Consider the following 23,927-nt stretch of genomic DNA (forward strand, 5'->3'; position numbering starts at 1 on the left):
CAGAGTGTTCTGTAGTGTGTTCCAGAGAGTACTCTAGTGTGTGTTCCAGAGAGTGCTCTGTATTGTGTTCCAGATCATGTTCTGTTGTGTGTTCCAGAGAGTGTTCTGCAGTGTGTATTCCAGAAAGTGCTCTGTAGTGTGTGTTCCAGAGAGTGCTCTGTAGTGTGTTGAAGAGGGTGATCTGTAATGTGTTCCAGAGTGTTCTGTAGTGTGTTCCAGAGAGTGCTCTGTAGTGTGTTCCAGAGAGTACTCTAGTGTGTGTTCCAGAGAGTGCTCTGTATTGTGTTCCAGATCATGTTCTGTTGTGTGTTCCAGAGAGTGTTCTGTAGTGTGTTCCAGAGAGTGCTCTGCAGTGTGTATTCCAGAAAGTGCTCTGTAGTGTGTGTTCCAGAGAGTGCTCTGTAGTGTGTTGAAGAGAGTGATCTGTAATGTGTTCCAGTGTTCTGTAGTGTGTTCCAGAGCGTGCTCTGTAGTGTGTTCCAGAGCGTGTTCTGTAATGTGTTCCAGAGTGTTCTGTAGTGTGTTCCAGAGAGTACTCTAGTGTGTGTTCCAGAGAGTGCTCTGTATTGTGTTCCAGATCATGTTCTGTTGTGTGTTCCAGAGAGTGTTCTGTAGTGTGTTCCAGAGAGTGCTCTGCAGTGTGTATTCCAGAAAGTGCTCTGTAGTGTGTGTTCCAGAGAGTGCTCTGTAGTGTGTTGAAGAGAGTGATCTGTAATGTGTTCCAGTGTTCTGTAGTGTGTTCCAGAGCGTGCTCTGTAGTGTGTTCCAGAGCGTGATCTGTAGTGTGTGTTCCAGAACGTGTTCTGTAGTGTGTTCCAGAGAGTGCTCTGTATTGTGTTCCAGAAATGGTTCTGCAGTGTGTATTCCAGAGTGTTCTGTTTTGTGTTCGAGAGAGTGTTCTGCAGTGTGTATTCCAGAGTGTTTTGTATTGTGTTCCAGAGAGTGTTCTGCAGTGTGTATTCCGGAGAGTGTTCTGCAGTGTGTATTCCAGAAAGTGCTCTGTAGTGTGTGTTCCAGAGAGTGCTCTGTAGTGTGTATTCCAGAGTGTTCTGCAGTGTGTTCCAGAGAGTGTTCTGCAGTATGTATTCCAGAGTGTTCTGTAGTGTGTCCCAGAGTCTCACCCCATGGGGCCAACTCCTTGACTACGGTGTGGTACTGTGTGGTAGGGAACGTAGGTCTGTTGTCGTTGGCATCGCCCACCATCACCCGCAGCTCCACTGGCTTGGCAATCTCCCTGCCATCCGGACGCTCCACTACGATGCTGATCTGGAACTGAAAAGGGCCGGAACCACAATGGGTCTACACTTTCACCAATGTCCAGATCAAACATCCCTATCTGGACACACAGTACGGTAAGAACCCAGACACTCTCAAATGAGAAAAACACGGAGAGACAGCTCTCAACCTGAATAGATCTAGTCTGCTCTGTACTCAGACCACAGTGCTGGGCTGCCTTGCAGGTACAGAGCCTTGGACACAACCAGAAACAAATCATGATAACGGTCACGTGAGTCCGCTGTCACCACCACCAATACACATGTATACGTCGCCCTTCCCTCCTACCAACATTACACCAGTCAGTCACATGACAACGGTGTCTGTGGGTGTGGAGCCGTTTCAATCTGGAGTCACGGACCGCCACTCTTGTGTTGTTTGTGAAGTGGGGGATCGATAGACTCTAACTCTTGCTGGGAGGATGCATGCTGGAACAAGACATCATCATAGTAGCTGACTGTCACTGTCAGATATTAGAGGCAGGATAGGAGAAAGGGGAGAGGGGCATGGCCACTTGTAGCTCAGGTGGTAATGCCTGCAATGCCGAGGTTGTGGGTTTGATACCCACAACCATTTCTATGAAAATGTCTACTTTCACTCTTGTGTTTACTGAAATGTAAATGAGAGTGTATCTGACTCGGTACTGAATGCACTATATGTATAGTTCAGACAGAACAGGTTCTCAATCCACAAAACATCCAATATAAGGACAGGTTTTCTCTAGCTTGTCAGCCCAGTGAGCAGCATGGTCTGTGGTCAGACCCGTAACCTGCTTCTCTGAGGAATAACCCCGAAGTCAACCAGAGTGAGGCCTCTATGCTAAAAGGTAATGTACATTGTTCATTGTACTTTGTTATCTAATCTCATGCAGCTTTGAAGCTTACCGTTTTGGCTGACTGTAGATGAGCAAAATGTCATGTAATTTACTCATTTTCCTAACCTTTTTTTTAAGCTGATTTTCCCGCTTGGTTAAGCTGAATGTCATACAGAACATCACATGACATTATTGTGCTTTTATAGAACACAATAACAATAACTGACAAACTATGCCGTAAATATAGTACACAGAAATTTATTTAAATGCAAGAAATAAAAATATTAGAATGGAAAACAGTCTCCTTGCTCACCTGGTCTTGTGTTTCTCTATCCAGGGGGGCGTTGAGAGAGATGACTCCGTCTCGGCTGACAGTGAACAACATCTCTGGGAATTCCCCCTCCAGGCTGTACTCCACCAGTCCCCCACTCCACTTCACCTAGACTCAGTAAAGAGATGCATGGAAGGGACAAAACAGCTAAAAAACATGAGAACAGTCAATTGGCCAACATCTCATCACATGTCTTTGAAGTGAGAGCCATGAGGATGCATGAGGTTACTGGAGAGGGAAACCCTGACGTAATGTGATGAGGAACAGAGACCTCAGCCAAAACAAAATCTCATACATGTAGGATTGGTGGGGGGGGGATTTTCCACAGGATGAACTGACTTAAAACGCCGGGCCCAGACAGCGTGATGTGCCCTGGAAGCTCTTTGAAACAGCACCCAAGAAGGAGAGGTCCCCGGGAGAGACACTAGGGGCATGTGCCTCTCCTCAACATACTGTCACGCTCCACTCCATTGTTTTGGAGATGGCTCCCTAAGCACTGAGACTGTGTATACACAATTCCCTCTTCTCACGACGCCCTAACTCCCAGTGTTATGGTGTTTTTCGGCCTCACTGCTTTGAAAAGATGTAGCATATAACAACCTGATTAATGACTTTGTGCTTTTAAAAATGGATAAGTACACAAAAACATGGCTGATTTAATGTTTTACTTTCAGCACTGGGCTGAAAGAGAATGTTTACCCATTTTTAAACAAGGCCTTATTTTTGCTCCTTCTGTGATTGAAGTTGACATCTTGCCGTTGACTGTAATGCAAAATGTAAATGCAGTATGTTTAAAGCATTTGAGGAAATACTCTTAAATGAGGCTCCAAATAGCGCAGCTGTAAATTCACTGCCTTGTGGTACAGCTGCATTATAGTGGCCAAGAGTGCATATCCTGGTTGTGCCGGGGGATCCTGCAGAGAGCAGGGCATATTGGCTTAACACAGTCCAGGGTGGATGGACAGGATGTCAGACAGGGTTGGCTTGCCTTGTCGTGCCATAGCAAGGTGGGTCCCTGTAAGCTCGGTTGTGGTTGTTGACCTGAGAATGTGCTCTCCGTCATGCATGTAAGTACTGGCAAATGCTTCCTATTTGAGCTAGCAGAATGATAAGGAACACAATGGCCTGGCTAGGTGTGCATCGACTCTCCTGATGTGCTGCATTTTGAATTGGATTTAATGAAATTGTTACATCAGAATCCAATTCTGAATAAATCCGTTTTTGAATAATGCAGTTCACGACCACAAAAATATGGATTTGGGGCTTGTGACATTTCCCCCTGAAGTGCAATTGCATAAATCAGAATGTGATTTTGGCACACTGTCAAAATGCATTGTACTGAATGGCAAATAAAGAAAGAATGTGACAACCAATTTTCTCTTTTATGGAACAATTTAAAATATAGGATTTAGGGGTTGAATTTTGCATTGTAATATAAGACAATGTCTATAATATATGTACAGTAACAGTGGAATTATATAGTTTCACAATATTCACACAGCAGAAATTATTTTGGGACATACAAAACCGCATGCTAACAGAATTGAAAGTTGTTGTATCAATATCATTCACGAATGATAGAAAAACTAATGAAATAGCTTCGGCAGTGCACAGCTCATCTTCAGTCTCACTAGCAATTGCCCAGTTCTTATGACTACTATAAATAGTAAGTTAATAGATACTAGTAAGGCAATTACTGGCTAATAAGCTGTTAAAACGCCTTGCGGCAAAAGCCACACAGTTCATAGATGCTATTCATGGTGGAGGTTAACTTAATAAGAAACATTTGTCAGTTTAACACAATGCTTAATGGTGTCTAGCGACAGATCAAATGTATTGCATGGTGGTGAAGTGTTTAAAGACACTGCCTCTCATGTGGGAGACCCAGGTTTGAATACAGTTATGGTAATGATAATTTTAATTGCGGGGAGGCTGAGCTAGGCTTGTCTCGCTCCTTTTCAGGTTTATTATTTATTTAATATATATATATATATATATATATATATATATATATATATATATATATGAAAATATTATAACAACATACAAAAAATATAGTTTTTATAGCTTAAATGGATAGTCCGACCAAAAATCATATTTCGGTGACAGTCCCCTTACCTCGAGTTTGTCCATCAGGCATATAGAGTCGTTTTTTAAAACAATCCATTATTCATCTCTGTCTCAGTCAGTAATTAGCATTATTAGAATGATGAACACAATAATCCCCAACCCTTGCCCAGAATATCTGGAGGCAATGTGTACTTTGTGTATTATACCATAGCAATCTGAAATATTACTTAAAATCTGTCTAGTCTCTACAGTTTGAACTGGGTAACTTGATGGAATTGCAATCGCCTTTAGTCCTCTTCTAAGTGAACATGGGTCACGATCCTCTGTATTAAAATGTTTCTTGCAAAAACTGTATGTCTCATTGGCGAAGTTGCTCCATTGACTCTCCCCCAATATGACTCAGAAGCAGAGATATTGTCCCAATTGCACAGCAGGTAGAATTTAATTTCAAACCAAAAATCCAGAGAACAAGCAAACAATGTGGCCAAGATGTGATCAGGCAGAAGTCGATCCAAACAAAGGAAATCCAGAAGTTCAAAATGTATTTATGAAATGCACCGAATAACTCAGCGTCATCCTGCACAATGAAAGTCTCATGACATGGCACACAACATCTACGTAGTAAGAATAACAAAATATGTCAAGCAAAAATATAGCAATAATATACATAAGTGTAAACTAGCGGCGATTTAAATAATTCTAGGCGAAGCAACTTATCTTCACATAGCTTGTTGAGGTTAAAGTTCACGCACACCTCAATGACATCACTACCGAAGAACAGAAGCTGTGTATGGTGGCTATAGGAAATAGTTCGCTAATGCCAGTTTGAATTCACCCAATTACGCCGGCTGTTTCGTCAATGTACAGTTTTAAAAAATGTATGCTACCGCGACAGATTAATTAATGCAGTTTTGGAGTAGTTTTCTGCTGCAATGCAGCTTTGCGATAGCGGTACGAACTGTTTCCATTCATCATGAATTTGGACGATGCTAATAATGCTAATTACAGACTGGGACAGAGCTGAATAATGGATTGTTTGATAAAATGACTCTATGTGCCTTCTGGAATAAGTGAGTGAACTTTGAGAAAAATATGAATTTTGGATGAACAATCCCTTTAAGCTGGTTGACCAAAAGTGAAAGTAAAACTTGGAGGAGGAAATTAGTTTGAATGAGCTGTTGCTGTAATTCAGCTAAAATGTTTAAACTGACGAGTTTAAAAAGTTTAAACAAGGACACTTAAAAACTCGGTTTCACAGACAGATTAAACCTAGTCTAAGCCTGAAAACTCCAGTGAGCTGATTTTTTAATTCTAGACTAGGCGTCATCTGTGTCTGTGAAACTGACACTCAGTGTTTCAAGGTTTAACAATAAACAAGGTTATGACAACTTCACAAATTAGTAAATCTTAAAATTTTATTTTTCAAATGATCAATTCACTGGAAAGCAGTGGGGTACTAAGGTTTTCATTTGAATTCTTATCAGAAATAACATTTCACAAAAGACCAGCTCCCTGACCACATCCCTGATCATCTCTCTGATCTTCACCCTGACCAGATCATCACTCTGATCATCCCCCTGACCACCTCCCAGACCATCACCTTGATCATCCCCCTGACCACCTCCCAGATCATCACCCTGATCATCACCCTGACCACTTCCCAGATCATCACTCTGATCATCCCCCTGACCACCTCCCAGATCATCTCTCTGATCTTCACCCTGACCACCTCTCAGATCATCACCCTGACCACCTCTCAGATCATCAACCTGACCACCTCCCTGATCATCTCCCAGATCATCACTCTGATCATCCCCCTGACCACCTCTCAGATCATCACCCTGACCACCTCTCAGATCATCAACCTGACCACCTCCCTGATCATCTCCCAGATCATCACTCTGATCATCCCCCTGACCACCTCCCAGATCATCTCTCTGATCTTCACCCTGACCACCTCTCAGATCATCACCCTGACCACCTCCCTGATCATCACTCTGATCATCACCCTGACCACCTCCCTGATCATCACCCTGACCACCTCCCAGATCATCACCCTGACCACCTCCCAGATCATCACTTTGATCATCCCCCTGACCACCTCCCAGATCATCACCCTGACCACCTCCAAGATCATCACCCTGACCACCTCCCTGACCACCACCCTGATCATCAATGTGACAACCACTCTGACAACCTCCCTGACCACCTTCCTGATCACCTCCTTGACTACCTCCCTGACAACCTCCATAACCATCTCCCTGACCATCTCCTTGACTACTTCCCTGACTACCTTCCTGTCAACCACCTGATCACTTCCTGAACACTTTCTGACCACCATCCTGGCAACCACAATGACAAACCTTCTGACCACCTCACTGACCCCATTCCTGACCAGATTCTTGACACCACTTTTGCTACATATTCACTGTATATCTTTCTCTCTCTCCCTCTCTTTCTCTCTCTCAGTCACACACACATACACATGAATCTGAGGATTCCCTTTTGGGTGTATGTTCCAGCAAAGGTTTTTGGAGGATTTATAGGAGATTTAGGTTGGGAAATTGGCATTGAAAATGTGAAAAAGATTACATCCGCCCACATTTTGAGTCCACACGTTTTCAGTGGGTGGATGAAGCTGGTGTGAGTGAGAGGAGGAAGGGAGGAGGGTTACTGTGGAGCACTGAACCACCGCACATAGCACTCTGAAACAAACAGGTGGCATTGTTGTAATGCCCTCAATTTAGAAAAAAAAACTAATTCATATTATTATAAAAATTAGCAAAGTCTGATAAAAGAGATTGTATTATTTTCCTATTTGTAGTTTACACAGCTTAAGTCTCAATGCTGATGCAAACAAGCACTGCGCTGTGGCTAGTATTATTGCTGTTGAACATTAAGGTAAAGGCCAGCCAGTAAAGGACACCAGGTATTGATGAGGAAACACAGAGTTTGAAAAATTTTTCATCATAACTAAAAGTTTAAAACCATGAAAACACACAAACAAGGTAACAGTGGGTCAAGAAGAGGAATTTTGCGGAAGTAGGTATATTTAAACAAGATTAGTAATGCACACATTGGTCTTAAGAAAGCTTGTGGAGCAGCCTTGTGTAGCTTCACCCATTCCTTATTATGCAATTTTATAATGAAAACATAATTATCTGACAGATATCTGACCATTATTCTAGACTAGAGGCCTGTTTGCCTAAGTATGTATTGTATTATATTTACTAATATATGGAATACATATCTCTAGGAAGTATATATTGATATCTAGGGACAGTGGGGAGAACAAGTATTTGATACACTGCCAATTTTGACGGTTTTCCCACTTACAAAGCATGTAGAAATCTGTAATTTTTATCATAGGCACTCTTCAACTGTGAGTGACAGAATCTAAAAAAAAAAATCAAGAAAATCACATTGTATGATAATGAATTTGCATTTTATTGCATGACAAAAGTATTTGATACATCAGAAAAGCAGAACTTAATATTTGATACACAAACCTTTTTTTTTGCAATTACAGAGATCATACGTTTCCTGTAGTTGTTGACCAAGTTTGCACACACTGCAGCACGGATTTTGGCCCACTCCTCCATACAGACCTTCTCCAGATCCTTCAGGTTTCGAGGCTGTCGCTGGACAATACGGACTTTCAGCTCCCTCCAAAGATTTTCTATTGGGTTCAGGTCTGGAGACTGGCTAGGCCACTCCAGGACCTTCAGATGCTTCTTACGGAGCAATTACACTCCTTAGTTGCCCTGGCAGTGTGTTTCTGGTCTTTGTCATGCTGGAAGACACAGCCACGACCCATCGTCAATGCTCTTACTGAGGGAAGGAGGTTGTTGGCCAAGATCTTGCGTTACATGGCACCATCCATCCTCTCCTCAATACAGTGCAGTCGTCCTGTCCCCTTTGCAGAAAAGCATCCCCAAAGAATGATGTTTCCACCTCCATGCTTCATGGTTGGGATGGTGTTCTTGGGGTTATACTCATCCTTCTTCTTCTTCCAAACACGGTGAGTGGAGTTTAGACCAAAAAGCTCAATTTTTGTCTCATCAGACCACATGACCTTCTCCCATTCCTCCTCTGGATCATCCAGATGGTCATTGACAAACTTCAGATGGGTCTGGACATGCGCTGGCTTGAGCAGGGGGAACTTTACTAATGGTTTTCTTTGAGACTGTGGTCCCAGCTCTCTTCAGGTCATTGACCAGGTCCTGCCATGTAGTTCTGGGCTGATCCCTCACCTTCCTCATGATCATTGATGCCCCATGAGGTGAGATCTTGCATAGAGCCCCAGACCGAGGGAGATTGACCGTCATCTTGAACTTCTTCCATTTTCTAATAATTGCACCAACAGTCGTTACCTTCTCACCAAGCTGCTTGCCTATTGTCCTGTAGCTCATCCCAGCCTTGTCCAGGTCTACAATTTTATCCCTGATGTCCTTACACAGCTCTCTGGTCTTGGCCATTGTGGAGAGGTTGTTTGATTGAGTGTGTGGACAGGTGTCTTTTATACAGGTAACGAGTTCAAACAGGTGCAGTTAATACAGGTAATGAGTGGAGAACAGGAGAGCTTCTTAAAGAAAAACTAACAGGTCTGTGAGAGTCGGAATTCCTACTGGTTGGTAGGTGATCAAATATTTATGTCATGCAATAAAATGCAAATTAAATTATAAAAAAATGTATACAATGTGATTTTCTGGATTTCTGTTTTAGATTCCATCTCTCACAGTTGAAGTGTACCTATGATAAAAATTACAGACCTCTACATGCTTTGTAAGTAGGAAAACCTGCAAAATCGGCAGTGTATCAAATACTTGTTCTCCCCACTGTATAAACCCTGAAATCATTTCTGTGTGTCACCTGTGAGATGGGGATGGGGTAGGGACCAGGGAGATTCTCCTGGAGACGAACAGGGTCCGGAGAGGCCCAGGTGTTTCCTGTCACCTCCACTGTGACGAGGCCAGTGGAGAAGAAAGCGTTGGGTTTACCACCCATGTCCTTCACCATTACTAATAGCTTGTAGCGACCACACATCTCTGGGTCCAGGGTGGAAGCTCCTGGGAGAAACACACACATACAGTAATGTATTCATCAGTACAATACAATCAGAAATACAAGCAAATGTACAAACATTTGAACAGTCTGTGGTCATCGACAGCATATCCTTTAATTAGAATCACAATAATAAGTGTGCACTGTACAAGCTATATATAGCAGTTGAACAGAAGAATCACCAGTGGTTATCAATCAGTCTGTGCCGAGGGGCAGGATGAAATAAACGGGAAGAAAGTGGGCTGTTGAATGATTGTGGCAGCACAATATGTGTCAAGCTGAATGTGTTTGCTAGTCCACTGCCCAGGAACCCACTTTCTGAAATGTATGTAAATCCTTGCTTGGCGGCCATGATGGGTCACTTCAATTTAACGGTGGAGTGCTACGATTCAACACACCCTAGAGGCGCATTAACACTGCTCACAGACAGCAAGTGGAAAAACGTGCCAAAACATTGTTATCCTTGCAACACTCAAGTATAGATGCAACTAGTATGTACGAAAAAAAACATGTACTTTAATTTCAAATTTGTAGAGAACTTTTATAGCAGTGTGGCAAAAATACAAGTGGGGGCTCCATTAATGTTTTATTTACATTTCCAACCAACCAAAAGTGAAATAAATGCACCCTTTGTCATACTTGCCTTGATGGCTTATAAAATGTATTTTTAGGTTTTAGCACAACTGGCGACTGATGCCACAGTGATACTGACACACAACAAATACTTCCAAGTGATAGATGTACTTCTAAGCAGATGCACTATGTAGTCTCTGACATGGTTATTTATTTTACACCAGTACCTGGTGCCAATTAAGGCTCTCCTGCATTTTTGCTTCTAGATTAATAACCCACTAACGAGGCAATCAGAGTCCTTGATTATCAAGACATAATTAGCCAATTTCACGGTTAACTGGACCTATAAAGTCAGCCAATGGGGTCGGCTGAAAATGTGGGCATAAATGTTACGTAGTTTCTGTGAAGCTGTAGCCCAGGGGCATCAGGGGAACCCCAACTCCAGAAATAGCATCAGCTCATCCCGCACTGGGAATTTTTCCTAGTACTATTTCACTGGTGCATGTGTGTGTGAGGAGTGTGCTAATGTAAAGGACATTGCGCTGCTTGGCGACTTCACGTTCTTCCACCATCTCGAAAAGTGAGACAATACCATGTAATATACACCAGTGCAATTGAGTGAGAGCCCTGTGACTCACCGTCTTCTGTGAGGGACACTTCTCCGGTCACAGAGTCTATGAAGAACATGTGGCTAGAGGGGATCCTTGGAGTCTGGTCCATCAGGCTGAAGCGCAGGTCAGCGTGGGCCGTGTTACGATCGTCACGGTCAGATGCCCCGACCTGCATGAATGAGATCCCTGCCCAACGGAAACATATGCAAGCGTCTGTACAACTGTGTCCATTCAAACTGTGATTTGACTGGAATATGACTGGATAAGCAATGTTGACATGGCTGTTTCTTGTAGTGAAAGATCTTTACGTAATTTAAATGCCAGTATTCCTACGACACAATTTTGAAGTTAACCTTCCGAATGAATTCTAATCTTTGCTTTACATAACTATATACTATATAAAATGCACTGTTTAAGGCATTCTGATCTACTCATGTTCCTGTCAATAGAGGGATCCTTGATTCTATGTAGACAACCTCTCAACATGAAGTCTGCCCCATCATGTCCAGAGGTCACGTCACAATTTCATAAATGGTAACCCATAATCTGATGGCGTGATGCTCACTCACGTACACAGTCTCTCCGTTTATCCACTTAACCGTGAGTCCCGTCAGGGACATACATTGTTGTGCTTGAGTCACTTCTGATGCAAAAACCCAAAGAACTACCAACAATACCAAGGTCAGACTACAGTAGTACTTATTTCAATCAAAAAATAAGACCAAATACATATACTCTGCATTTAATTCTATATTATGTCCTTGAAAAGTCCTGTGGGTAATTCGATTTATTTATTAATAATTGAGATTTAGACAATACCAACATCACACATCAGTATGTGTGGAAAAAAATAAAATGAACACAAATTCCTTTCACATTGTAGTAGTTTAGCCGACACACTAGTCTATGAACTCCAGTAGGCTGTGTTCTTCTGAACAGTATTTGGGTTCTATGTTTTACCACAAACCTTTCAGGAGTCCTAGCTGCACACTGCCTCTCATGCTCTCCTCAATAAATACAGGCACATTGTCATTCTTGTCAATCACGCATATTTCCACCATGAAGCTCTGAGACTGCAAGGCCGCTATCAAGGATACCTGAAAAAGAAATCACACACCGTTTCAAACAATTATTATAACAAGCCAAAGATGTATTCAATGCTGAAGACAATTCCACCAATTTCTCACCAATCTCCACCAAACTACAATGTTAACATTATATTCAATATACAGAAAAATGAAACATGGGTGTGCTAGCAATCTTTCATTCAGAAAGCTGCTCAAATGACCAACATTTAGGTCTGTTTTCCATTGCTGTACAGAGGCTGTACAGATTGGGAATACTTTTCTTGCATATTTTTTGACTTCCTGTGGTAATCACTTTGTTAAGTGTCAATTACAGCTGAGGCCATAAAAAAACAATCACAGTGCTTCTAGTAAATGTAGATGTAAGTGTGAAGGGTGAATGTAAGTTAAGACACATATGGTAGCCCAAATCACATTTGATTCTAATTAACTAAGGATATCTAATTTGTTGTTTGACAGAATATGTTAGAATTAAGATCACATTATTTGTCAATTATTGCACACAATGTCCCTTGGTCAAGGGCAGCACATTGGCCAATAGCATTTAGGATTAATATGAGCAATCCTCCAGCTGCCAGCTCACTTCCTGAAAGATCTTTCCCACCTGCCCTGGATTCAAACTCTCAAATTGTCACTCCTCGCAACCATCTGCCATGCAGAATCCAGGGAAAGGCTACCGCCTGAGGCTAATCCAGGGATTATATATACAATTGTGCTCATAAGTCTGCATACCCTGGCAGAAATTTGGAAATGTTAGCATTGATTTTGAAAATATGACTGATCATGCAAAAAACCATTGTTTTATTTAAGGATAGTGATCATATGAAGCCATTTATTATCACATAGTTGTTTGGCTCCTTTATAAATCATAATGATAACAGAAATCACCCAAATGGCCCTGATCAAACATTTACATACTCTTGAATGTTTGGCCTTGTTACAGACACACAGAGGTAAAAATGGCAATAAAAGGTGAATTTCCCACACCATTGGCTTTTTGAATTGCAATTAGTGTTGGTAAATAAACAGTCAATGAGTTTGTTAGCTCTCATGTGGATGCACTGAGCAGGCTAGATACTGAGCCATGGGGAGCAGAAAAGAACTGTCAAAAGACCTGCCTAACAAGGCAATGGAACATTATAAAGATGGAGAAGAATATAAAAAGATATCCAAAGCCTTGCAAAGGCCAGTCAGTACTGTTCAATCACTTATTAAGAAATGGAAAATGTGGGGATCTCTTGATACCAAGTCAAGGTCAGGTAGACCAAGAAAGATTTCAGCCAAAACTGCCAGAAGAATTGTTCGGGATACAAAGAAAAACCCAAAGGTAACCACAGGAGAAATACAGGCTGCTCTGGAAAAAGATGGTGGGGTTGTTTCAAGGAGCACAATACGATGATACTTGAACAAATATGAGCTGCATGGTTGAATTGCCAGAAAGAAACCTTTACAGCGCCAAGGCTACAAAAAAGCCTGGTTACAATATGCCAGACAACACCTTGACACACCTCACAGATTCTAGCACACTGTAATTTGGAGTGACCAGACCAAAATAAATCTTTATGGACACAACCATAAGCACTGTTTTTGGAGAGGGGTCAACATGGCCTATAGTGAACAGAATACCATCCCCACTGTAAAGCATGGTTGTGGCTCACAGATTAATCAGAAAATACTGGCAGACAATTTGCATTCTTCCGCATGAAAGCTGCACATGGGACACTCTTGGACTGTCCAGCATTACAATGACTCTAAGCACAAGGCTAAATTGACCCTCCAGTGGTTACAGAAGAAAAAGGTGAAGGTTCTGGAGTGACCATCACAGTCTCCTGAACTTAATATCATCGAGCCACTCTGGGGAGATCACAAACATGCGGTTCATGCAAGATGACCAAAGACTTTGCATGACCTGGAGGCATTTTGCCATAAAAAATGGCCAGCTATACCACCTTGCAAGAATTTGTGGCCTCATAGACAACTAAGACTGCATGCTGTCATTGATGCTAAAGGGGCAATACACAATATTAAGAACTAAGTGTATGCAGACTTTTGAACCGGGTCAGTAAAGAAAATTCTTTGTTGACATGATTGTGCCATTCTGTAATGACCTACAGTTGAATGTGAATTCCATAAAAAAGACTTGTGTTTTGCCTGCTCACTCATGTTTTCTTTACAAATGGTACCTATATTACCAATTCTCCAAGGGTATGCAAACCTTTGAGCACAACTTTATATACAGCTCCGGAAAATATTAAGAGACCACTGCACCTTTTTCTTTCCTTTCCAAACAAGTTGAAAAGGAAAGTTCTGAGTGAGGAACAGAAGAGTTCAATTTGCAGTGGTCTCTTAATTTAAAACTTTCTGTTCCTCCCTCCAAACTTTCCTTTTCGACTTTTTTGGAAAGGAAAGAAAAAGTTGCAGTGGTCTCTTAATTTTTTCCAGAACTGTAATTGCATTGTTTTGCATCTAATATGATTATATTTTTGGATGAGTCCAATAAGACTAAACTGTTGCTAAACTGTTTCATCCAAGCAATTGAATAGGTGCAATCTATTAGGTTTCCTTGTATGTAGTATTTTGAGTAATTACAGTAATATTAATGGAGTATATTGTAGTATTTACTGTATTACACCCTAGCACAGGGACGTCACTAGAAAACCATGGATGGGGGGGCTAAGCCTCGTTTTGGGGGGTCTGGGCATACTCCCAAAAACATCTATTCATCCAGTAACGACGGATGTAAAATCTATCAAAATCAGGTTATGTTTGGTCAAGGTTGGCTAAAAGTATACCTGTCTCATAGTTTTTGTTAAACACTGATCTAACCTGACTTAAATTCCATCTAAATAAAGAAATTAAAGTCCACTCTGTCTTCATCCATCCAAGACCAACAAAAGTCACAAAAATGGCAGTATTATGTAGGCAAAATACTTTTGTCAACTATACTTTATAGTAAATGAACATCTACATACAGTATATTCTGTTTCTAAGCGAGGTTTTTCTGAATAATTTCAAAATCAGATTTAGTCATTAGCCCATTCATCTCGGAATAAAGTCATAAAAATTAAACACCAATTATCATAATTTAAAAAAGAAACAATTAACTTGATCCCCCTTCCTCTGAACAGAAAACATTGCAATACGTTAACTTCAAACCCAAACAAACAAGAATCTTTGAGACACGCAGTTTTACAACTGTGTTGCTGATTATTATTAGTGATATACAAATGTTAGCTAGCATGTCATTAATGGGAAATTAATATTTTCAGTAGTTGGTTAGTGTTGTCAGAAAAAAAGATGACCCCCTATTATCATCCACCCATTTTTAAATTATTATTTGTATTACAAATGACATATCTCAGTCTTCTCTGAAGTGGCTACTAGAAAGTTGTAGCTAGATTTCTTGCCTTCCGGTAAAGAAAAAAAAAGATTGATCACTTTGATATTACATGAAGTCTTGTCTGTCGCGCAAGTCGAATTTCACAAACTGCAACTTGTCTAAACAATTTACATACATGACATTTTATTAACCTCCATACATTTCTATAAAAATGGCGGTGGGCTAGCTGAAAGGTTATGTTGATTAGCAAAACATACCGTTGCTTTCCAGTCCTATTACATTTGGAATTTGAGAGGATTTACTTCTCCGACATCTAGAAACGTTAGCTACTATTTGCAGAAGACAGCTCACTTCAGATGAGTGAATTACGTTTTAAGCATCAAACTCAACCGAACATGCTGCCTAATGAACACGATTCTATACAATTTCTATAAAAAAGTTTAGGTGTGATGGAGAGGTTGACGAAAAAAGAAATCACTGAGAAAATATATTGACTGATATATTGATTTATTTCGGGAGGGCTAAAGCCCCCCTAAAATAGGCCTAGTGACGTCCCTGCCATAGCAATTTTTGTATGATACTATAATTTTTACTGTAGTATTTACTGAGCTATGCTGAAGTAAGTGCATTATTTACTGTAGTAAACAGTAGTGTTTCCTGTATATTATACTGTAGTATTTATTTATGATGAAATGCCTGTGGGGGTAAAAGCAAGTTTAAGTCATGTTAAAAACCTATAAAGTCAGCCAACCTAAAACAAAAAACACACTAATAAACACCTTTTGCAGAGTACCAGCCTGGGAGAGCATACTTATAGCTTCTTGATACTCCGCTGTTCTGGAGGCCCTTACTCTCACAGAGACAAACATCAGTGCCTAGAGTTTTCTAAATGTCATTGGAATTTTAATTGAAACCATGTTCTATGGTCAGATGAGTAGAAGCTTTCCCTTGGCAAGATGTGCAAATAGCATGTTGGCATGGTTCAGTATATCGTCGTTTTGGACAGTTGGTGACCCAGAAATTCCACTTTGGACCACTATTTCAATTGTGATTGTGATTTAGATAAAAAATATGCTACATCCCCAAAACTACCCTCCTCCCTGTGCATTGCAAAAAAATACACCTATACTTTACTGTAAGATCAAGCTGACTGACACAAATACATTTTTGTATGGCTTTTTTGCTTTTTTCATCTTTACTAAGGGGGTGAATGGTGGAGGGCATTGTATAGTCAATATTTGGCATGTAGGTTTTTCAGAAATGGCTGGCACACTGTGCAATGTGGACAAGGGAATGGGAAGGGCAGATATCAGTGAATATTAGGAAATCAATACAGTGTGTGACAGTTTTCTACAGTATAAAACATATTGTAAATAGAAAGCTACTGTGCGACATTATGGTGTAGTACATCATTCTACAGTATACTCAAGTTTTCCATGTACAATTTACTACAGAATACTTCCGTATTCAAAAGTAACCATTCTTTTTCAGTATAATGTAGACATATCACTACCAGGATAGATAATGCCATAAATGTGTGACTGCCTACCTGCAAAGTGTAGGATGGCTGCTTTTCTCTGTCCAGTGGTTTTAGAGCGTAAAGAAATCCTGCCTCAACTCCAAAAATGCCCTCGTCGTCCCCTGTCACCATCAGGTCAGTGTAGGTAGCAGGGAGGTCATGGAGCTGAATTGGAGAAGGAAACTAACATTTAATTGAATCTACAATTCCCTCTTCATTACAATTCCACCATTGTAACTTTACTAGTCAGGTTCACATTTAAAACAACATAAAAAACATCCAGTTACAGCTTTTGGTCAATTGTATGTAAGTCACTGCAAGCATGAACTCTCTGGATTTGGTGGAAGTACTTTTTGGTCTGCTTACATAGTAAGTTGTAAATTAACCTACTCTCTGATAGGTATATGGTTGACTGTGTGTTTTGAGCTCTATTCGAAAATCTTTTTAAATGTTTAATGTGAGCATTTGTCATAATGACTGTTACATTTTTCACTTATGGAAAACGTAATCGTTGACAGTTGGTTCCCAAAGGTGTCACAAATTGCTGGCAGTCACAATATAAGGCACCCTCTGTTCCAGACCCACAGTGCTCATGTCTGGTCATGCTGTGGTCAGGGATACATGGGTATATCCTTCTCACTGTGCTGTGCGTCTATAGGAGGAGACTGCCTGGACCGACAGTGTGGCTATGGCATGGCTACAGCAGCCTTTGAAACAGAAGCCGGCTGGTGATCTTGTGTTGTTACTCATCACTGCATGATTTATGGGTTCACATACCACAGAGCGAATGCCTCTCAACCGCCACAGCTGTGCAAATGTTCTCAGCATCCATTGAACTCCTGAGGACCTTTGTCTAGAATCTTCTATTTTGACTGCTCCATAACCAAATTTGAGTCCATAAATAAGTCTATGCCACGGTGGGTAGAGTAACTAATAGTTTAAACCATGAACACAACAGGACCAAAAATTATTTTCCTGCCATGCTTCTTATGTGTTGATATGAAATGCAAATGTTGTCATGACAGATATTTATCTTAGTTATTTATGCTTATTTTATTATAAAACACCTACTTAACATGGGTAAAGAAGGTAAGAAATGTCTGCCAATAACACAGCTTTTTTTTCCCATCTTAACACTAAGTAGTGCCAATTATCAAACATCCCCCAGGTGTATTTCCCTCATAGTCCAGGTTGACGAGAAGGACAGTGGCTATACTACGTAATTAATTAGACAGCTTCAAGGGATTAGTGAGGCAGCTCCGTCATAACTACATGAAACATAACTACTTACAAACTCTGAGTGAAGTTCAACAGCAAAACGCCCTGCATTTCATGGCCCTTCCCCATCCTTTAGTTGCATAATATATTAAATACATCAATCTCTACACGGGCCAGGGTTGGAGATAACAAAACATGGCAACCATATGAACATAAATATTTTATTATATCCAGCTGCTTTGTTGTAAATTATTTTCTTTTACATAAATGGTCAAATTTGATGAAGAATCTTACCTTTGCCAAGTACCATGGGAAAATTCCATCATAATTTTCAGGGACGCCGATTTTAAGATTTGCCCCTGAGCATGGAGCAGGTGTTGAAAGTACCACCAACTATACAATTCCAAGGGGAGAAAGACCAAATGAATTTCTATCCCTGAAAGTTATCTTCTTATTTTTTTTTTTCTTCACATAAAAATAAATAAGATTTAATTACACTTAGTTCAACAAGTTCCTAACCCTCAATGTTGTCCATGGGCATGTTGTCCATGTTATCAAAGCATGTGAGCATGTTTTTTTAAATTAACCAATAGTGTTGATATCAGTCCAATATCTTTTCATTCCCACGCAGTGATTACTTGATTTTGCCCGCAGGAACAAAAGTTAGCTGTAGTTCATTTATATTTCACATTTTCCCAGGTGAGTATGACTGATCATGTTCTTGATTTCAACAACAACCCGAGAGCAATTTGGGTTATCTGCCTTGCTCAAGGACAGAACAACAGATTGTTGTCACTATGATGAGGGATTTGATCTAGCAGTCTTTGGGTCACTGGTCAAACACTAACAACAAGGCTCCCTTGTCACCCCCCAAAACTGATGTTTAAAGATTACTGAATCATCAATTACAATTGATCTTGCCCCGAGACATATGTTTGGGTGTGGAACCATCTTGAGTAAGATCAAGTTGAGAAAAACTTTACATTCTACTTTAAGTTTACAGTTCTTTAAGATTTCAAAGATGTAAGATTTTTTTAAAAACTTGGTATGGCTACATTCAAAGGAAGCATACTTACAGACAATGTAAAGATAATAATGTGCATAACTTCTTTTTCAGGCATGTGTTTCTGAAACTGACTGTCTCTAAAAAGATAAAAGGCACAACATTTCAATTAATACAGTGGTTATGTTTTACATTTGGTAACACATTCTCTGTGATTTCTGTTTAGTTACTGATTGGTTTTCAATTTTATGAAGAAGAGAAAATAAAATCATAAAGAAAAAATATGTACACAACATTTGTCTATTATAATTTAATTCATTTTGAAAAAATAAAATAATAGTCTTGCCATAGGGCAGAATCAATCATCATTAAAATGTAAAGGGCTACACCAGTGCAAGAGCATTTTGCATTTAAATGTCTGTTAGGTTAATTATATACTCAGTAGAAACAGGCAGAAAGTAAATGGTACATTAATGTCTCATCACGTTCACAGACTTAAACGCTGAAGCTCAACCTCTCAGGGGATACGAATACAACTGACCTGGGATTCAAAACAGTCTTGAAATGAAATATCTATGTAACATTAACAAACATTATGACTGCACAGTACATATTATACAGTCAAACAATAAACATGGTATTTCCTTATAACTATTATCATTGGGATTTTATCTGTTATGTTTATTCTCGCCCGTCTCATCCAAAATCGGTAGGGAATACAGTTATTGACCGTAGGTTTATGAATGGAGTTCTCAAGAGACATCGCCGTGGACATAAAGGTTTAAGACATTTAGCACTCCAATACAGCCAAAATAATGCTGGCCACAATTCAATGCGTGCATTTCTGATGTCCCATCCCACTGTAGATTCATAAAACACATAATATCATTCGCTTGCAACAATGTTTACATGTCCTTTAACCATTTACAAATTTCGGCCGATGAAAATGAACGTATATCTGAAACGCAGCCTCTATAGGCCTAGAAAACCAGAGGCAACCTAAAAAAAACGCAAGGCATTAATCATTATTTACATGTGTCTCTTTGTTGCCGAACATTCAATAAAAATGTAGAATTCCACATTTATCTTACCTCTTTGCGTTGATGCGCGTGTTCCCTCTGATGGGTAGGACAAACGTTTGAATAGTGTGGAAAAAAGAAGTGCGTTTGCACGACTCTACAGTTTAATGTTTAACTGACTTGTTTCCCCCAGCAATACTCAGCAAGACTCCAGTAAACTGAGCAATTTAATTAATATGTATGAAGTGCATAGAAAAATATGGTTTGTTTTGACACCTAATTAAAGATATGGCTAAGAGAAAATACTGAAAAGTTGTAATTTTATTGAAAGAATGTCAAATGTAAACATAATGGCATTTTAATATTAAAAGAAAGTGCAAATCAACCTTATTTTAACCAAAAAGTAAATTCATAAATTTCATATGAGAAGTATAACTTATTGCTTCCTTTATTCACATAGGGGAGAAGGTTAGGACTATAGAATCCTATATGTTCCCAACATCTGCCCTAACCCCCATTACACATTATTTCCATTCTCAGTATCATGGCCAAAGTACGAACCTGCGTACCCAGTTTCAAGTAAAAATTATTCCAGGTGATAAAATGAAGTGAAATCACTGATAGTGCTTACAGTTCCATTGCGTTCAGGGATAGTGTTCCATAATCTAAGCTTTCATCAAGGCTATATACAATACAAACCTTTTAGAGGGAATACATCCATACACATTGTCCCACATTATCAAGGCAATCTTGAAGCTCGCGGTTGAAAATAACAAGCCTTGGTGGATTGAATATACATACACAAGTAGTATCAACAGAAATACATACATAAGGCAAAAAAGCCTCATGTAGATCATAAACATGGACATGTCTGTTGGGTTTAATTACTGTAATATAATCCTCTCATATTCTTACAAAATAAAATATAGAATTTCTGTACAGCTCTGTCAGTCCTTGGGGATAGAGTTAAAAACACACAGCGTCTGGTCTTGTGGGCCAAAAGAAAAACAGCAGTCCAGATACCGTTCTCTCAGAGGACGGAGAGGTCATGGCAGGACTTGGACTTCTGTCTAAAGGCCATCTTTTTATTCTTCCGGGCCACCATACGACCCAGAAAACGCTTGGCCTTCTTGCTAATGCTCTCGCGTCTTTTGCAGTTAGCCATACGGCGAGCGTTCTCCTCCTTGCTGTCTTTACGGAGGCGGATCTGGCGAACAATGCCCTCGAACAGATTCCTGACATTGTGGTGAAGATTGGCTGAGGTCTCAATGAACTTGCAGTCGAACACCACAGCGCAGGCACTGCCCTCTGCAAAAATAAATGAAGGCAAAGGCGCAGGTGAGAATCTAAATAGTTCCCTGGGGACAGTGACCTCAATGTCATTATTATGCCTTTGTCGGGATGTTACAGCTGTGTTAACACCTTGACACTAGCTTTCACAATAGCGGTAATCCCCAAATAAATAGCACTATGACAAGGGACAAAGGCCTTGGTGAGAGGAGCACACAGTCACTTACCATCCACAGACACTTCTCTGGACCGTACCAGGTCACTCTTATTCCCCACAAGGATTATGGGAATGTTCTCAGACTGGCGAGCTCTCCGCAGCTGGATGCGTAGCTCGGATGCTTTCTCAAAGCTGGACTTGTCTGTCACTGAGTAGACGATGATGTAGGCGTCACCCATCCTCATGCACTGCTCCTTTAGCCACTGACTGTTATCCTGGAGGAAAGAGAAACTACATTAGATGATTCATATTGCTTGACTAATCTAATGCTACAGGTGCTCAAATGAAAAGAGCACTCACATTACATGGAATTATAAAACGGTTAGTTTGATCCCTGGATGCTGATATGCAGAATAACATGGGGTGACGTGTATGACAAATCATTTATTTTGAATGTTCTTATAGCGTTGGTGACTGGTTAAAAATAGAAATAAGACACCTTGCGGGTTTGTGATGAATTACTAATATACCCCAGCTAAGGGCTTTGTCTTGAGCTGTGTCTAAGAACAACTCTTAGACATGATATATTGGCCATTTACCACACCCCCTGGTGCCTTAATGTTTAATTTTACAATATTACTTTAACCAATTTCACATTGCCTAACTGAAATAATTCACATTATATCCCATCCTCACCTGTTCCCAAATATCATACAACAAGATGGACGCCTCTTCCTCATCCACTTCAATCGATCTGTCATATGTGTTTCCTGAAACAAAACAAATTAGACTGATAAATCCCCGGTCCCAAATGTTATATAAACCTCTGGCCAAAATGTAAACATTTTAAACCCACTAAGTGAAACGTGAGGTCTCACTTTTAGACCACATGGCCTTATCTGTGATGGGTACTACTGTGCATTAGTCTCCAGCCCTTCCATGGCTCCCACCAACTCTGTGGCTGAATGTCAACAACGATATTGGGATATGTGTGGTGCCTTTGTGAGTGGATGGAAATAGCATTAATCAATGTTCATCCGCCTGTGTGCCAAGATGATACAGAAACAAAGCATTTATTTAGTTAGGAGCATGTGCATTAGCTCTAATGGGGTGCTGAGAACATCCAATAAAATGTTATTTACTGACTTAGTGGTGTATTCAGAATTCTTAACTCAACTGATTCATAAACTTCTAGATCATTTTACTTAATCACATCATTTATCACTATAATTAGCATTCATGATCAAACACACACCTGTCTCGTCACCGTCGTGACCATCCTCGACGCCACCGAATACCCGTGCTAGACTAGACTTGCCGACTCCATGCTCCCCAAGTAGAACAACCTTGTACACTTGTCCCTCTGAGTCGCTGCCGGAGGAGATAACGGAATCAGACGAGTCGGACACACAGCTGTTTGGGTGCGGATCACCAGGGGTATAGGACGTGCAGCGCATGAGGTTAGGCAGCTCTCCAATTGGCGCTGCTCGAATCTCGCGCTCGTCCACTGGCATACTTCTTCTGTGCAAGTTCTGCAAGTGCATGGGAAACGGCATACTCCCCCTCCTTTTGTCCATGTTCCTCAATTTGTCACCTTTGTTCAAAGTCATGATGACTTTTTGTCTGTAAAATAGATGCCCTCTTTGTTAAGGTTCTCCTAATGCCACTAAAATCAAACAACAAAGCCTGTATTTCTCATTGTTTGCATTGGTTAACTACGAACTATTTGACTCTATATCAACAAAATCACAGAATCTTGGTCTTGTGACGGTTTGGTGGATCATTAAGCTATGTTAAAATGGAAGTTGAACTAAAATAGTTTGAAACAACCACATCCTATTTACGTAGCTATCTTCGCGAATGATAAATAATAAAATTCCATCAGTAAACTTACATTTTAGGCGCGTCTAGGGTATCCCTTCCGCCTTGAACCAGACAATCCACTTAGGATAGATCCTTTCGTTCGCGTGGTCACTGCGTGCAGAGAAGTTTTAGTTTGATCTACTGAATTGTACGGATCCCCATATTTATCTAGTAGCTGAGGGAGTGACGTCACCTTGAGGCAGGGTTTGCCTCTCACAGTCACGTCGCTTCTTATTATAGTAGTACGTAACATCATGGGGCCGAGGGAGGAGATGGAGACAACCGCTCCACGTACGCAGGCTACTTAACAATTATGCGCGGGCGGACGGCTCAGGGATTCTCCATCATGCCATCATGCGACCGTAATTCTTTGACTCAGTAATTCTTTCATATACTGCCAGTAAGTGAATACTATATCAGGATCGTTTTTACACCGGTTGGCTCAGAGTCGTGCACAGTATATGACTGGCCATCTGGTCACCGGCAAACAGTGGGCAGGTCGGCCGCCGGCCTGATTTTCAAATATATTGTTTTTGTCCCGACTCACATCGTTTCACGATGGCAAATATTGGGGGCTGTGTAGGCCGCCCCACTGGACTGTATCCAAGTTCCTCTGTCCCCGGCCTATTGGTCTATTCTCCCATGGCAGTGTCTCATTGCCATCTTCGTCCCTTGCCCATTCCTCACTACACACA

The 23,927-nt window shown here is 40.6% G+C and overlaps 2 protein-coding genes across 2 annotated transcripts in view; both read right to left on the minus strand.

Moving 5' to 3' along the window:
* Window positions 1-20,118, minus strand: part of cdh16 (cadherin 16, KSP-cadherin) — a 37,332-nt gene extending 17,214 nt beyond the window's left edge. The window contains exons 1-9 of the mRNA XM_010863946.5: window positions 19,995-20,118; window positions 18,977-19,043; window positions 18,195-18,293; window positions 16,713-16,847; window positions 11,706-11,835; window positions 10,766-10,924; window positions 9,363-9,559; window positions 2,403-2,528; window positions 1,122-1,272 (exon numbers count right to left, since the gene is read on the minus strand). Of these exons, the coding sequence (XP_010862248.3) occupies window positions 1,122-1,272; window positions 2,403-2,528; window positions 9,363-9,559; window positions 10,766-10,924; window positions 11,706-11,835; window positions 16,713-16,847; window positions 18,195-18,293; window positions 18,977-19,021 (1,042 nt within the window). The 5' untranslated portion in view covers window positions 19,022-19,043; window positions 19,995-20,118. The remainder of the gene's footprint in view (window positions 1-1,121; window positions 1,273-2,402; window positions 2,529-9,362; window positions 9,560-10,765; window positions 10,925-11,705; window positions 11,836-16,712; window positions 16,848-18,194; window positions 18,294-18,976; window positions 19,044-19,994) is intronic.
* Window positions 20,119-20,225: 107 nt separating this feature from the next.
* On the minus strand, window positions 20,226-23,397 carry rrad (Ras-related associated with diabetes). Its single transcript, XM_010863945.4, has 5 exons — window positions 23,264-23,397; window positions 22,625-22,992; window positions 22,066-22,139; window positions 21,440-21,644; window positions 20,226-21,230 (listed from the first exon to the last, which is right to left on the minus strand). The coding sequence occupies exons 2-5, from the start codon at window positions 22,977-22,979 to the stop codon at window positions 20,953-20,955; spliced, it is 912 nt and encodes a 303-aa protein (XP_010862247.1). The 5' UTR covers window positions 22,980-22,992; window positions 23,264-23,397; the 3' UTR covers window positions 20,226-20,952.
* Window positions 23,398-23,927: the final 530 nt, after the last annotated feature.

This window comes from Esox lucius, chromosome 2 (genome assembly GCF_011004845.1).
Source record: "Esox lucius isolate fEsoLuc1 chromosome 2, fEsoLuc1.pri, whole genome shotgun sequence".
Lineage (NCBI taxonomy): Eukaryota > Metazoa > Chordata > Actinopteri > Esociformes > Esocidae > Esox > Esox lucius.